A 15,878-nucleotide genomic window follows, 5' to 3' on the forward strand; every position below is an offset into this window, starting at 1 on the left:
CAATTGGTACAATCCATTTACACATTTTGCATACAGAATGAGCTTGCCATCTCTAAGAATTTCACAGCGAGATTTAGCAAACACCACCTTAAACCCTTGACGATCAAGCTGGGAAACACTCAACAAATTGTCCTGAATATCAGGCGCATACAGGACATTCTTAATAGTTGCATTCAGGCTCTTTAAGAACACAGTTCCCTGAGCCATACTCGTGAGAACTGTCCCATCTGCTTGATGAATTTCTTTCTCTTGCTTCTCAAGCTGAACAAAGAGATTCTTATCTTTGGCCACGTGGTTTGAACAGCCAGAGTCGACCACGAAGAAACTCCGCCCACGTTGACTGGAACAGCGAGAGATCAAGGCCTTTGAAGTAGCAGGTGCATGGGGATTTCGTCCTCCTCCCCCTCTGCTTCTGAAGTTTCCCTTCTTCTTTGAAGACTTCTTGCACTGGAAACTCAAATGGCCTTGTGCTCCACACGAAAAGCACTGCTTCAATTTCAAAGCTTTAACAGCAGCAGTTTCACTTTCACTTTCCCCTGCTGAAGACTCAGGCACATTTTCAAGCACATTTTTAACAGCACAGTCCCGGCTTTCTTTAACAGCCTGTCTGCGATCCCACTCATTCAAGAGCACGCTAGACACATAATCTTCTGTTAGCCGGTCAGAAGGCATTGTGGAAATCTGGGCAGCCACTCCATCATAAGACTCATCTAGGCTATTGATCATCAGCATTGCAAATACAGCCTCTGAAATAGCCAGGTCTCGCTGAACAAGGTCCCGTCTGAGACGCTTTAATTGAGATAGATGGCTAGGCAAATCACCACCTTTCTCCAACTGCAGCCTGCACAGCTTCTTAAAGAAAATCACACTGGAACCAGCATTCTGCCTCAGATGCATATCTCTCAACTTATGCCAAACAGCTTGTGCAGTCTCTTGACCCTCTAAGTTCACCAGCAAGTGGTCTGAAACACTCAAAATAATTGTCCCTCGGGCTTTCATATCTGCAGCATGCCACTCAGCCCAATCATCATCATCCTTATCTGGAGGGTCATCTTCTATCGTGTGAAATAGCTTTTCCCTCTGTAAAAGCGCTTTCATCTTTACTTGCCAAACTGCATAGGTTTCAGGCGTGAGGAGAGGAAAGGACAGAGCCATCTGGCCAGAATGTGCACAGGCCATGTCTGCTATTACTTAGAGCAAGACACTTCCCTCGTGCAACACAGATAAAGCCTTGACTCCCTCAGCCACTCTCTCTCCCACTCAGAGCGCAATTAACAGGCAAACAGGGATGCTATCTTCTTCCTTTGGCAGTCAGCAATATACCTCCATAAATCAAGCAGCAGCAGCAGCAACAGCAACAGCGGCAGCTTGAATACTCTGCTCCAAAACAGCTCTGCTTCTGGGCACCGCAAATCAGTCCAGCATGCAGCGTCCGTTCCACCGTCCGGCAATCAGCAACAGAAACCTCTGGCGACTGGGACGCCTGGGACGCCTGGGATGACTGGAACAACGCCAGGTCAGATGACTGGAACAACGACTGGGCCCATAACCGATGTCAGCATCGCCCTAGAGCCAGTGCACCAACTGGACTCTTGCACCTCAACCCCGACTGGGCTAGGCGAGCTGGGTAGCACCGCCAGAGACCTCCTTCTCACAGGAAACGGTCACAGTGCTGTGGACTCACAGCTCAGAGCTGAGAGCACCGGATTCACTGTCTCAATAATACAGTCGTTGCGCAGCAGAGTTTTGCAGAGTCTTGCAGAGTATAAACCACTCGGAGAGCAGCTCTGTAGAATATCTTCCTTTTATTCTATAACTACAACTATGATACAAAACTATATACAGAGCTGAATATTCTAAGCATAAATCAATGCTACACTGAGAGTCTGCAGCTGCTCTAACAGCAATCTTATCTCTAGGATCTCCAACACTCTCACTCTCTCCGATACACTGACTGACTGACTGACTCTCTCTCACACACACAGATATGTTGCTGGGCAGAATAAGTAGATGGGCAGGACACGCCTCCTCCTCTCTGGAGAGTCAGCAGAGACCATCAGGAGATCATCAGGAGATTCTTGGGTATGGGAGGGGTGAAATCTCCTTAAGCTCGGGCTTCCCCCACCCCAGCCCTGTGCCTGGGGGGGAAATAATTCCCCCCCCTTTATTTCCCCCCTCCAAAACTAGGTGCGTCCTATGGGCCGGTGCGCCCTATGGGGCAAAAAATACGGTAATAGGGGGGAAAGGGAAAAAAAACAATTTAAAATACAGGTTAAAATGCAGCCTCATTTTAAAGTAGCTGATAAATCAAGACCGTAAGGGGAGGGAAACATAAGGGTCAGACCGAGTCCAAACCAAAGGCCAGGCGGAACAGCTCTGTCTTGCAGGCCCTGCGGAAAGATGTCAAGTCCAACGCCCTGAAATGAAGGAATGACTCTGGCAGGCCACTTGTTGGACTAGATAGGCCTTTGGGCCTGATCCAGCAGAGATCTCCTTATGTTCTTCCTTGTTCTTCTCAGAGATATACCAGATGGTGCAGAACACAATAGCTCAACCGTCGGAAGAAGGCATTATATCTATCGCCTTCCAAACTGGAATACAAGGGAGGATAGTCCCACACAGCCACTTGCTAGAAGGAGACAGGGCTGCTCAGAGTTGGACCTGCGAACATCTTTACCAGAAGAGCTGCCAAGGAACATTGAGGCGGGAGAAACCTGGTCCGTGAGGAACCTTGAGCTGGAACTCAACATGATGCACTTTGAGCTGCTCTCCCTAAAGCAGAAGGTAATGTGGGGTGTCGTGCACAGTTTTAGATGCTGTGCCTCAGAAACGAGAGAGATTAGAAAAGGGCAACCAACGCAAACAGGCAGGTAGAGCAACTCCTCTCTGGGGAAAATTTGGGCTTTTTAGTTTCGGGGGGAAAGCCTAATGTGTAAGATCATGTGAGGTTTGGAGAAAGAGGCTAGAGAGACATTTTTGGAGGCCATCTGTAATGGATGCCTTAATTGAGATTCCTGCTTTGCAGGGGGTTGGACCAGATGACCCTTGGGGTCCCTTCCAACTCTGCAATTCAATGTTTCTATGGTCCTTTGAATGTTGGGATATTCAGAACAGGTAGAAGAAAATGCTTCTCCATGCAGCACGTAGTTAAACTATGGAATTTGCTCCCAGGAACCGTAGTGATGGCTCTGCAAGGCACTAGCTAAGTGCCTCTCACCTGGGAACACAGTCTGGGACCTCCTTCGTTCCATGCAAATGGGTCTTAATGCACAGTTTGCCTCTGAAATCTCCTCTGATCCCTTGCCTTTTCCACAGCAGATGGAGAGCTCTTTCGCTCACATAGAAAAGGAGAAGCAGTGGTTGGAAATGACTTGCTCAGAAGACAGGAAGCACAAAGGAGACCTGGATGATAAGTGAGTAGGGTCCTCCCAGGGCGTAACCTCAAGAAAACTGGTGCACAACAAACTTGATGAAGCTAAGCAGCCTGGAGGGGAGTTCCACGCATGAGTTCCATGGAAGAAAAGCAGGATATAAATACATTTGAGTTGGCAAAAAACAAAAACGAGGGAATATAAAATCATAGATTAGTCTGAATTATTATAGAATCACAGAATTGTAGAACTGGAAGGAACCCTGACGGTCATCTAAGTCCAACCCTCTGCAATGCAGGAATCTCAGCTAAAGAACCTCTGACAGATGGCCATCTATCCTCTATATAAAAACCTCCAATGAAGGAGAGCTTTCTGAGGGTTCCATTCTACACTTGAACAGCTCTTGGCACAGAAAGTTCTTCCTAATGTTTATTGTTAATGGCTGATTCCCTTCCAGGAAAGAAGGCTCGCATGACCAGTTGACGCTGGTCCATTAGAGCAAGTGGGGCCCTTGCTGCCCCTTTAAGCTTGGTCCTCAGTAAGCCCCTGCCTCCCTACTTACTATTATTATTGCATTCATTCACATCCTGTCTTTTTTTCTGACAGGGACTCGAGGCAGCTTATAGATAAAACAGAAACAGCTAAAAGCATAGGGAAAAAGAAATTGTTAAAAAACAAATATTAACATATCTAAGATCTATTAAAATGTACAGTGGTACCTCAGGTTACAGACACCTCAGGTTACAAACACTTCAGGTTACAGACTCCGCTCACCCAGAAATAGTACCTCAGGTTAAGAACTTTGCTTCAGGATGAGAACAGAAATTGCGTGGTGGCAGTGTGGCGGCAGTAGCGGGAGTCCCCATTAGCTAAAGTGGTACCTCAGGTTAAGAACGGTTTCAGGTTAAGAACGGACCTCCAGAACGAATAAAGTTCTTAACCCAAGGTACCACTGTACAGATAATTACAATAAAAACATCCCAGCACCAGCCCTTTCCTTAAAAACAGTCAGTTCCCAAAGGCCCTGTTGGAATATAACAGTCTGTGCCTGCCAGCAGAAGCTGGGCGTAGCGTGGCGAGGGCTGGGGTGGGGGGACGTAGTCGCATGGTTTTGAGGAGCCTGAGTCAGGCACTTCTGCGCAGGATTCCCTGCCCTGCTTGCCGTCAGGGGTCTCTGGGCTCCCCCTGAATGGGCGGGCAGGCAGGCAGCGCAGCCTCGTGAACACTCTGTGCCCAGCGCCTGCCCAGTACTTCGTGCCTGTCCCTCTTTTCATTGGAGAAATGTTGGAGGGAATGATTTCTGCAGAGCATGTAAATGGTATGTTCTGGGTACTGCAAACCTAGGAAACAGGAATGAACTATTCTTAGCATGTATGGATGTGCCTGCTTTTTAGTCTCTTCAGTTTGGAAACAGAGCTGGTAAAGGCCAGATCTTCTCTAGGCATAAGGAACCATGGATCGCTCTCATCCCCGGGCTCCAATCAGAACGCCACTGTGGTAAGCATGGCTTCCTAAAATTGACCTCAGCCGGGGTGTGTGGGTATGTCTGGACCTAGCATAGGATCGGACATAGATAGGTTATCATGTTTAAAATTGCAAGAATTCACAAAAGGTGGTGTATGAGCACAGAATTTAGTGTCCTAGGAATCACAGCCTTCAGTTAAAAAACAAAGTTTCTAGTCTTCATGAAAGCACAGATATATTTGAAAGCATCTGAGTGATGCCTCTTGAAATCTAAGAAGGCCGATTCCCAGTTGTTGGAAGGGGGGCGGCTTTGGTGCCTGCATAACTTCTTACCCCCTCCGCACAACAATCAAAACCAGAGTGAATGATGAAAATAAGAAAGATTGCTTACTGAATTCAGATCACAGAATTCATCCCTGTTAGGATATAGTTCCGTTGTACCTTAAAAGGGAACAGGCATGACTGTTGTGTGTCACATGCCTGTTTACATTCCAGCAGTCTGCTGGGAACTTCCGTTTTGTATATTGCTTTTGCTCTGCCGTTTGCTGGACACGAAGGGAAGCAGACATGCTTTTTCCTTTGTTCCTGAACTGAATAAATGCTGTAAATATACTTACACATGGCTCTGTCCGCCACTTCTGTTGCGAGAAGATTTATTCACTCTGCTGATAAAGTGTGCCAAGTCTCTAAATGTATCTGAGGCTCGTGTCGCTGTTTGATGCTGTTCCAAGGGGGACCGGTGATCGCCCGGCTGCTGGCTGCTGGCTGGAGCCAGCTGGGGGCCTGCCTGATGCCCCCGTCTCCCCGGCAGTATCCCAACAATCCCTACTCCCATGCAGAATTTGGGTTGCTTGGTAGCATAATTTTCATTTTCCTTAGCACAAATTCCATGCAGCCCTGCTCATCAAGGTCAGAAGCCCCATTGCTGCAAATATAATGTCCTTATTGATGATGGGTTAAGGTTTTAGGGGTTAATGTGTGATGTTCTATTGTGTTGTTGCGGTTGTTGTGTTTCTGTATATTCAGCTGGAAGCCCTGACTGGGCAACCCAGTCAGATGGTTGGGGTACAACTCATTATCATCATTATAATGTTTCAAATGTATTTAAAAACCACAGAAGTCATTCAAATGCACTCTTGTTTTCCAGGAAGAACTGGTCAGCCTTCAAAGCAGCCTGTTGGCTCACGAAAGCCACATCAAGGCCCTAAAAGAAAAACAGGAAGAGATGGGGCAGAAGCTGGAAACTGCAAAAGAGGTTTGCCAAGGAGACTGCAGAGCAGCTAAGATATAGAGCTGCAGAGGGACCCACACTGTACATTTCAAGCACACAACTTCCCCCAAACATTCCTGGGTCCTATATTCTATTAAGGGGGCTGGGAATTTGCAGTTCTGTGAGGTGGGGAACTATAGTTCTCAGGGGCCAGGAACTACAGTTCCCAGGATATAAAGCCACATGCTTTATACACATGTTAAATGTGCTTTAAATGTATGGTATGAATGTGACCTATGCTTGGGTAAGGGCATGTTGCCTCCTTAGTCCCCTGCAAAAGTACTTTCCCCTAATTCTGCAAACATTGGGGTTCCCCCAAGTCTGCTGATATCTCCCTCTTGTTTCTCAGTAGCCCCGTTTTGGCTACATAGCTGTTGGCACTAAGTGGTGGTATATAGTTTTACACACCACCCCAATTTCTGAGTGGCAAGAGATTCTGGGGTATCCAGGCTTCCGTTTCCTTGGAATGAAGACCAGTGGTGTCTTTATGATATATGCTTTATTTACACAGAGGTACAACCTGAGCTTAAGATGGAGGGGCTCACAGAATTAACACCCCAATAGATCTTGCTTCTCCATTAGTCCAAGCTTTGGATCCATCACGAAACAAAAAGTTCTCTGTGTCCCCAGCTTCCAGCTCTGCTCACACTGGCTATTGTCTCCCTACCTAGCAGATAGTTGAGGGGGCGGAGGAGAGGGCCAGCCTTTGGCTAGACGGGCCCCATCACTTAGTTGCAGATCTTGAAACCTAGCTCATTGTTTGGGGACACGGATAAGAACAAAAGAAGAGCCTGCTGGATCAGGCAAGGGCCCATTGAGTCAGGCATCCTCTTCTCACAGGGGCCAGCCACATGCCCACTTTGGGAATCTTGTTATTAAATATACCAAGAAAAAAAACAAACCAAGAACTCAGGCCAATGTAAGTTTCAATAGTGGGAGTAGTCCCTACTCACAAATAAATAATCAATTTAAACAAAAACTGATCCATTGAAAAGTATGTATTCTGATAAGGATTACAAACTCAAATAGAGATTACAAACTCTAACAGAGATTACAAACTCCAACTCATAAAGATATGTATAACACAATAATTTGTTACAGAATTAGAAATAAGAGTTTATGCTTAGAGACAAGTTCATGTTAGTCCATAGTCAGATTTGACGTGAAGGTCTTAGTTTCAATCACTGAGCAGAAGTCAGAAGTTAATTATGGATCAGAAACCAGGACAGCTCCCTGTTTCAATGTATTCACCTTCATCAGCTAGAAGTATCAAATATTACATGAAAACACATTTAAATTCTAAATTACCATAGATTATAAAGCAGTCATAAATTATAAAACAGTATTATATAACATTTGGTTCCTTACCTAATTTTTAAAGGGTCATGTAAGTTTGAAGACTTTCGGATAAATATATCCTGTTATTTTCTACATTTCTCAGAGATAGCAACTGAAAATAATATTAATAATAATGACATGTGTTGAATCAAATTAAAAACTCTAAGGCAGCATATAATCATATGATTCCTCATCTACGTGTGGGTAGATCAACGTGTATCTTGTGCTTTTCTGTGCGTTTTCAATTTGGAAGTGAGCCTGTAACCTTTTATATGCACTTAAAGGGGTAGATGAGATTCCCTAGATCTTCTTAAAGGCATAGAGTTCTAAAGTTCAGAGGACAGCTACAGTTTAATTTAAAGGTCTTAAAGAAATGATGTATAATCCTGATAGCTATTCAGACCCATAGGGGTCATGGTCTTAAGTAAATGGATGTACTGGACTTCCTGTTGTAATAACAGTCTATTGATATCTCTCCGATTGAATGGGTCTAACTCTAGGTTTCCAGATAATGAAAATTACAAAAGCATCGTCCTGGTGTTTCTGTTGTATGTAGTGTTCTACTAGTGGGGTGTGTCCATGCAAGAAGTTGTACATTGGCAAGAGTACCAGACCGATAAAACTACGCATAAATGAACATCGCTCACGAATCTGTGGATAAATGCCGGCTCCCTCCGCCTGAAAGCGAGATGAGCACCGTACCCCATAGTCACCTTTGTTTTGTTTTTTTTATAAAATATTTATTGAAATTTTACGATAAATATAAACCAGAAATTACACATAGAGAGAAAAAAAACCAAAAGCTAACAAGAAAAATACCAAAAAAGAGACCTAAAAAGGAGAATAAAAAGAAAAAAAGGATGATACAAAATACAAAAAACAGATAGCTAAAAAAATAGAGGGGAAAAAAAGAAAAAATATTTTAAAGAAGAAAAAGTCCATTTTTCAATGTCTTTAGGCTCATTTGCTTGTTTCCTTGACCTCCTCACATCTCCCCTTTTTGTATTCCCGTTTACAAAATCCTTTCAGCAAATCCTTACCCTCTTTCATTTATCTTTACTCTGTATCTTAACCTATTATAACTATATATTTTCATCCATATAACTATCAATATTTACATATTCTTATTAACCTTATTACCAAAACCACTTATTTTCAGTCCAACATCATTTTAACATTCATTAATTTTACAGTATTTCTGCAAATAGTCTTTAAACTTCTTCCAATCTTCTTCCACTGACTCTTCTCCCTGGTCTCGGATTCTGCCAGACATTTCCGCCAATTCCATATAGTCCATCACCTTCATCTGCCATTCTTCCAGAGTGGGTAAATCTTGTGTCTCATAGTCACCTTTGACTGGACTTAACCGTCCAGGGGTCCTTTACCTTTACTGCCCACTCTGGGAACCTCTGTGTTAAGCCAGAGGGTAGGGCAGAGGGGCGCTGGGAATGAGTTTATGGAACCAAGGGGGACCCTGAAAGTGTGGGAACTGCTGGTCCATGCACTCTTCACTCTGACGAAATATGTTTGAATGACATTTTGAGGGGGAAATGTGCTGGTTTGCCTGACAGGAGAAGGATCGGTTGGAGGAGAAAGTGAGGGAGCTCAGACTGAAGTTGGAATCTGCCCTTTCTGACTGGGAGGGACTCCTCCAGGTATGGGGTCTGGGCAGGACATTAGCTAGGGGGTGTTGAGGTGGGCCCCACCAGGGGCGCAGGCAATGGGGGGGGGGAGCACAAAATTGGCTAAAAATATGTCCATAAATATAAATAATTGATTATTGCCTCATAAGAAATGGTTTTAAATAGAGGGTGAATTGAATGGGTGGAAGGGAGGGAGGTTGGAGGAGAGGCGGAAAGAAGAGTTGCCATCTGATGGGCAGCATAAGTTACCTGTGCTGCTTTGAGTACTGCAGTCGTGTGTTGAGCTATAGCGTTTCGATCCTGCCAGCCGCTTTGCTTTCATTTTGATGAAGAAGAGTGAGCCGTAAACGACCATAACAACCATAGCAACTGTCTTGCAGGAGAAGGTGGCTCTCCACCAGGAGGTCCAACATCTCACCTTGGAGCTGGAGCGTGCACGGAAACAGCAGGAAGGCTCCAGCGACCAAGTCTCAGCCCCCCATTTGGAGCTCGTCTGTGCCAAGACCCAAGTCAACCACCAGGACAAGGAGAAGGTTCTCATGGAGGAGGAGCTGGAGTCCACCAGACAGGTGAGTTCCCCCATTCTGGCCCATTCTCCAGCTGTGGGTGGGATCCATGAAACACCTACATCACTCTCAGTTCCTTGGAGAAAAAAGGTGGGATAGAAATGTAATAAAGGTAAAGGTAAAGGGACCCCTGACCATTAGGTCCAGTCGTGGCCGACTCTGGGGTTGCGGCGCTCATCTCGCTTTATTGGCCGAGGGAGCCGGCGTACAGCTTCTGGGTCATGTGGCCAGCATGACTAAGCTGCTTCTGGTGAACCAGAGTAGCGCACGGAAACGCCGTTTACCTTCCTGCCAGAGCGGTACCTATTTATCTACTTGCACTTTGACGTGCTTTCAAACTGCTAGGTTGGCAGGAGCAGGGACCGAGCAACGGGAGCTCACCCCGTTGCAGGGATTCGAACCTCCGACCTTCTGATCAGCAAGTCCTAGGCTCTGTGGTTTAACCCACAGCGCCACCTGCGTCCCGGAAATGTAATAAAGGTAAAGGTACCCCTGCCCGTATGGGCCAGTCTTGACAGACTCTAGGGTTGCGCGCTCATCTCACTCTATAGGCTGGGAGCCACCGCTGTCCGCAGACACTTCCGGGTCACGTGGCCAGCGTGACGAAGCTACTCTGGCGAGCCAGAGCCGCACACGGAAATGCCATTTATCTTCCCGCTAGTAAGCGGTCCCTATTTATCTACTTGCACCCGGGGGTGCTTTCGAACTGCTAGGTTGGCAGGCGCTGGGACCGTACATTATATTAAATTACTTCACCCACTTCTGTCTCTGGCCACGCACTGCTGGCATGCAGCCCCTCCCCTGGAAAGGAATGTGGGCCTTACACGGAAAAATGTTTTCCATCCCTGAAAGATTACTATTATTAACTACAATTTATCACCCGCCCTTCATCCTAAAGTCCCAGGACAGGTTATAAGAGTTAAAACACAGCAGTAATATTAACACACAATATCACACAACTTCAAAAACAGCTTAAAAGAACATCAAAAAATATACACATATGAATCAGCTCTGTATAGGTACGCTCAGTGGAGACGCAGGAGAGGGCCTTCTCAGTGGCTGCGCTCAAGCAACTTTGGAACTCCCTGCGAAGGGAAGCCAGACTGGCTCCCTCCTTACTGCCAGCAAGTAAAGACTTTCTTGTTCTGAAAAGGTCTTTGGGGAATGACTGTTTTTAAGGAAAGGGCAGGTGCCGTGCTGTTTTTATTGTAATGATCTGTATGTTTTAATAGGTATCACACACACACACAAACACTCACACACAATTTTAATTCTAATTAGTGTTTAATTGTTTTTTAATGATTGTGTTTTTCTGTTTTTAGCTATTTCTATTTTATCTGGCATCTTAAGTCCCTGTCTGGGAAAAAGCTAGGCTATATATTATATTATATTACCATTTTATATTCTAACAATATTTTCATAGGTGGACAGTTGTGGTTAGGTAGCGATCTGGCCCTGTGCCCAACTGTTCACTAGATCAGCAGTTCTACCCAGAAGGTCTTGAGTTTACCAAGTGGCCGTGTGCATTCACCTGGAAGGGTCTCCGGGCTAAGTCAATAGAGCAAAGGCCTTGCAATCTCCCTTGCAGGCGTGCAAAACACTCTCTTCCGAAGCAGCCGAGAGCCGCCAGAGGCTGGAAGCCTCTCTGGAGAAGCTCCATCGCTCCGAAGCAGAGAAGAAGATCCTTGAGAGCCGCATCCAGGCGCTGGAGAATGAGCAGAGCCAGATGCTGAAAGAGGCGGAAGGAGCCTCTCTGAGTCAAGAGGACAGGAGGAAGCTGGAGGAAGAGGTGAAGGCTCTCCAGGAAACCTGTGCGAATCTCAGGTACTTGGCAGGAAACACTGGGAGATAGCCTTTTTCCTGAGCTGCTGCTTTTCTCCAATTAACCACTCCAGTCACAATGTTTAATATGGCTTTTATTTGGTCAAAGCAACAGCAGCTGTTGGGAACCCTCCAGGAGTAGAGTCCAAAGGACTGTTAGCCACACAGACTTCCAGAGAGGCATTCCCTCCCCTTAGCTTTGCATGTGCACAGGAATTAAGTCACGTTCCAGAGGAAAAGTGTGCCTGTATTATCAGAGCTGGATGCCTGAATTAGCAAGAAGAATTTGGTGTCTACTTTCCATCAGTTTGGCTCAAGGCTGAGTTTTCCCTGCACAAATGTCCTTGACACATCCTTAATACAGTCTGTGGAAGCATATTCTCTCTCTTTTTTTTTTAAATGATATTTATTAAGGTTTCAAAGAAAATAATTACATGAATTAAAAAAAGAAGAAAAGAAAGACAAAAGTAAAAATAAAAGAAAAAATACAAAATACAAAAAAAGATAAAAAACACTTTAAAAAATACATCAGTCTTTCCATACCTTACATTCATTTCCTTGTTTCCCTGACCTCCTCACACCTCCCTTTTTTGTATTCCAATTCAGTTAGTTAATTCAGCAATTTCTTTCCCTCTTTGTTTTTATCTTAATCCTTTAACTTAATATATTATAACTTTGGTTTCTCACCTGTTAATAATCCATTTTTACATACACCTTTATAACATTGCTGCTTAAACCACTTAACTTCATTCTGACATCATTCTAACATTCATTAATTTTGCAATATTTCTGTAAATAATCTTTAAATTTCTTCCAATCTTCTTCCACCGACTCTTCTCCCTGGTCCCGGATTCTGCCAGTCATTTCCGCCAATTCCATGTAGTCCATCATGTGGAAGCATATTCTCTTAGCTGTAGTTCCCCTATCAGTATATATAGCAGAGCTTTCCAAACTTTTCCTGTTGGGGGCACACTTTTTAGACATGCATCATTTCGTGACGCAGTAATTCAGTTTTATTAGCAAACTGAAGGTTAAACTACCCCCTTTCCAGCTCTGGGAGGAGTTTGGGGAGCAGTCATGCCACACACTTGCACACTGCAGTCAACACAATGACATATCGTGACACACAGTTTGGAAAGCTCTGGTATACAGCAATTTGTTGACCTGCTACAGTAGTAAATATTAGGAGATGGCAGAGATCCTGCAGCCTGATATTCTGCTTTTCGGGGAGTGTTTTTTTTTTGTATATTCCTCTGTCACAAGAGGGCAAAGTCTTGTTCTCTGCTGCCCAGAGGCAGGAATGGGGCAGAAATTGAGTTCAGTGTAGCTTAGACTGAGAGAATGATTTCAAGGTCATGAAGTGAGCTTAACAGCCAAGTGGAGGTTTGTAGCTTCTATTTGGTTATTAGTTGTTTATTTATTAACGTGTTATACACAGCAAAATTGTGAAAATAAAACCTCAAAGCCGTTTACAAAGAGACTAAAATGATAAAATTACCTGTTAAAAACAACTCTTAAAATCAGTCAAAAGATAAACTCAGCAATTGACTAAAAACGGATTGAAACTTTCATCAACTTTCTAAACATCTGCCTAAGCAACAATATTTTTAGCAGGTGCTGGAAAGAGTACAGTGAAGGTTCCTGCCTGATATCAACAGGCAGGGAGTTCCAAAGATAGCGTTCTTACAATTGTAGAATGGGTATTACGTGGCAGGTGTAAAAACGCCAGTTCCAGCAATTGAAGTAGTCAGATACAGGGGGGCTATAATTGGGGATATGGGGAAATGAGATCTCAAGTCGTTCAGGATTTATATACTAATCGTAACACCTTGAACTTGGTCTGGTAGTAAATTGGCAGGCAGTGCAGATCTCTGAGCACAGGGGCAATATGCTGACCAGACCTCCCCTCTGTCAGCCGTAACCCTTCAGCATCCTGCACTGACTGCAGCTTCTGGACCAAGAGCAAAGGAAGCCCCACATGGGGCTTGAAGTAACCCCTGTCACCCCGAGGTCAGAAAGCGAGCGAGCGCCTGCCTTGTCCCCTCTGGTTCTTGCAGGGAATCCTGGAGGCTCGTACAGAGAGAGAAGGACCTGCTGCAGGCTCGTGCCCTGGAGCTAGAAGCAGCTCTGCACGCCAAGCAGGAGGAGGTGGGCAGCCGGCCGGACAGCCAGGAGCACATGCCCCAGGACGGGAGAGGTCGGCAGGGGCAGAGGACGGCAGCTGCGAAGACCAGGGAGGAGGAGCTGCAGAACATGAGTGCTCCAGGCCTCTCTGCCAAGGTGTGGGGCCGCTGGGGAGACGACACCCCGCTAAGTCTCTTGCCTTTTTCTTCCCTTTTGCTACTGCAGGGGTGGGGAACTCCAGGGCAGTGGCGGACCTTGGGGGTCAGCAGTGCCCTGTGCAACTCCTAAATTTGGCACCCCCCAACTCTTGTGCTCCATGCAAAATCAGTTGCGGCGCCCTCTGCAGCGCCCCCAAGGCTTGGCACCCAGTGCAACAGAACAGGTAGCGCTCTCCTGAATCCGGCTCTGTGCAGGGAGACTTCTGGGGGGCTTGCTATCTAGCCACCAGGACTCTCTGCAAGCCAGGCCTCTCCTGGCCCTACTTCACAGCCTCTTGGAGCCGGGAGGTCCAGCTTTTCATACCAAGTGGGCCTCAAGAAGGCTTTGACACAGAACCCTGCAGGCTCTTTCTCTGCCAGAGACATCACACCTCTTTCCCAAAGCCCAGCGCCTCCTTACCAGGCTTTGGGAAGGTAGCACTGGGGCTGGGGGAGGCGTCAAATGTTGCCAAGGGCCATCCCCAAAGGCCTCGAGGCCTGCATGCTGCCCTCAGGCCGCGTATTGGACCGCCCTGTCCTGAAGTGTTTTTGTCTAGCTGGAAATATGTCCTGGAGCTCTGACCCTGCCTTGTGCTTGAGTGTGCCAGCTGGGCAAAGGAATAATTTGCATCTGTTGCTCCACCCACTTTTGCTTCAGGCCCCGCCCACCACTGGCATGTGGTCCCCGGAAGGTTGCCCCACGGGAAGGCAGCCCTCTGGCCCTAAAGGCTTCCCTGTCCCTTTAGCCAGAGCCTGTCTTGTTGAAATCTGAACGGGTGAAGCTTTTCCGTTCTCTCTGCCCCAGCCAGGCCATGCCTTGAAGCAGACAGCTTCCCCCACAGAGCCCTTGGAGCTGTAGTTTCCCCACCACAGCGCTATAGTTTCCAGCACCCTAAACAAATACCGTTCCCAGAATTCTTTGAGGAGCTGTGTATGGCATGGATGTGACCAAGGAAAAGCTTCCTTTGCTTTTAAGTCATAGAACTGCAGAAATCCTTTAGGCCAGCCTGCAGCAAACTGTTAAGGGGGCAAGGAGCGCCATGTTTTGCTAGGAGTTGTCAGTAGCCCTCTCCTCCATTAATTTCTCCAGTCCTCCTTTACAGGCTGGCGGCCACCACTGCCTCATGTGGCAGGGAGTTCCATAGTTTAACTGTGTGCCATGTGAAGAAATGCTGCCTCCCTAATCCATCTTGAATCTTTTCCAACATTCAGCTTCATTGGATGCTCATGAGTTCCAGTATTATGAGAGAGGGAGGGAAACTGTCCTCTGTCCACTCTCTCCATGCCATGCATTATTATTATTATTATTATTATTATTATTATTATTATTATTATAATTACTATTTATTTGTACCCCTCCCATCTGGCTGGGTTTCCCCAGCCACTCTGTGTGGCTTCCAACAAAGATGAAAAATACATTAAAATGTCACACATTAAAAACTTCCCTGAACAGGGCTGCCTTCAGATGTTTTCTAAATGTCAGGTAGTTGTTTATCTCCTTGACATCTGATGGGAGGGCGTTCCACAGGGCGGGCGCCACTACCGAGAAGGCCCTCTGCCTGGTTCCCTGTAACTTGGCTTCTCGCAGTGAGGGAACCGCCAGAAGGCCCTCGGTGCTGGACCTCAGCGTCCGGCCAGAATGATGGGGGTGGAGACGCTCCTTCAGGTATACTGGGCCGAGGCCGTTTAGGGCTTTCAAGGTCAACACCAACACTTTGAATTGTGCTCGGAAACGTACTGGGAGCCAATGTAGGTCTTTCAGGACCGGTGTTATGTGGTCTCGACGGCCGCTCCCAGTCACCAGTCTAGCTGCCGCATTCTGGATTAGTTGTAGTTTCCGGGTCACCTTCAAAGGTAGCCCCATGTAGAGCGCATTGCAGTAGTCCCTAGGAACCTCTGCCATGTGGCGTCTTCCTCGGCTTCAGGAAGGGGTGTCTCGCAGTCCCACCAGGAGATACCTGCGGGGACAGAAACTGGGACCTTCTGCTTGCAAGGCAAACACGCTGCCGCTGAGCTGTGTCTCTTCCCTCACCTTTAGCCTCACTGCTAAGCCTGTGTGGGGCCCCCAGGTTGTCCTTGAGGGC

At 46.3% G+C, this 15,878-nt stretch overlaps 1 protein-coding gene across 8 annotated transcripts in view; it reads left to right on the forward strand.

Moving 5' to 3' along the window:
* The window catches only part of LOC308484764 (uncharacterized protein), a 48,352-nt gene that overhangs the window by 16,982 nt on the left and 15,492 nt on the right, over positions 1 to 15,878 (forward strand). For 5 of the 8 annotated variants that reach the window (XR_013990108.1, XM_081019886.1, XM_081019891.1 and 2 more), the window contains exons 4-11: positions 2,520 to 2,784; positions 3,316 to 3,413; positions 4,766 to 4,868; positions 5,983 to 6,090; positions 9,015 to 9,098; positions 9,467 to 9,655; positions 11,241 to 11,476; positions 13,531 to 13,753. Coding sequence is in view for 7 of the 8 variants with exons in the window: in XM_081019886.1 (XP_080876012.1) it covers positions 2,520 to 2,784; positions 3,316 to 3,413; positions 4,766 to 4,868; positions 5,983 to 6,090; positions 9,015 to 9,098; positions 9,467 to 9,655; positions 11,241 to 11,476; positions 13,531 to 13,753 (1,306 nt within the window). In the remaining variant the exon portion in view is untranslated. The remainder of the gene's footprint in view (positions 1 to 2,519; positions 2,785 to 3,315; positions 3,414 to 4,765; positions 4,869 to 5,982; positions 6,091 to 9,014; positions 9,099 to 9,466; positions 9,656 to 11,240; positions 11,477 to 13,530; positions 13,754 to 15,878) is intronic. The other 3 variants (XM_081019888.1, XM_081019889.1, XM_081019892.1) reach the window with 3 other exon arrangements.

The sequence above is a fragment of the Podarcis pityusensis genome, assembly GCF_964106645.2.
Source record: "Podarcis pityusensis genome assembly, chromosome: 9".
Lineage (NCBI taxonomy): Eukaryota > Metazoa > Chordata > Lepidosauria > Squamata > Lacertidae > Podarcis > Podarcis pityusensis.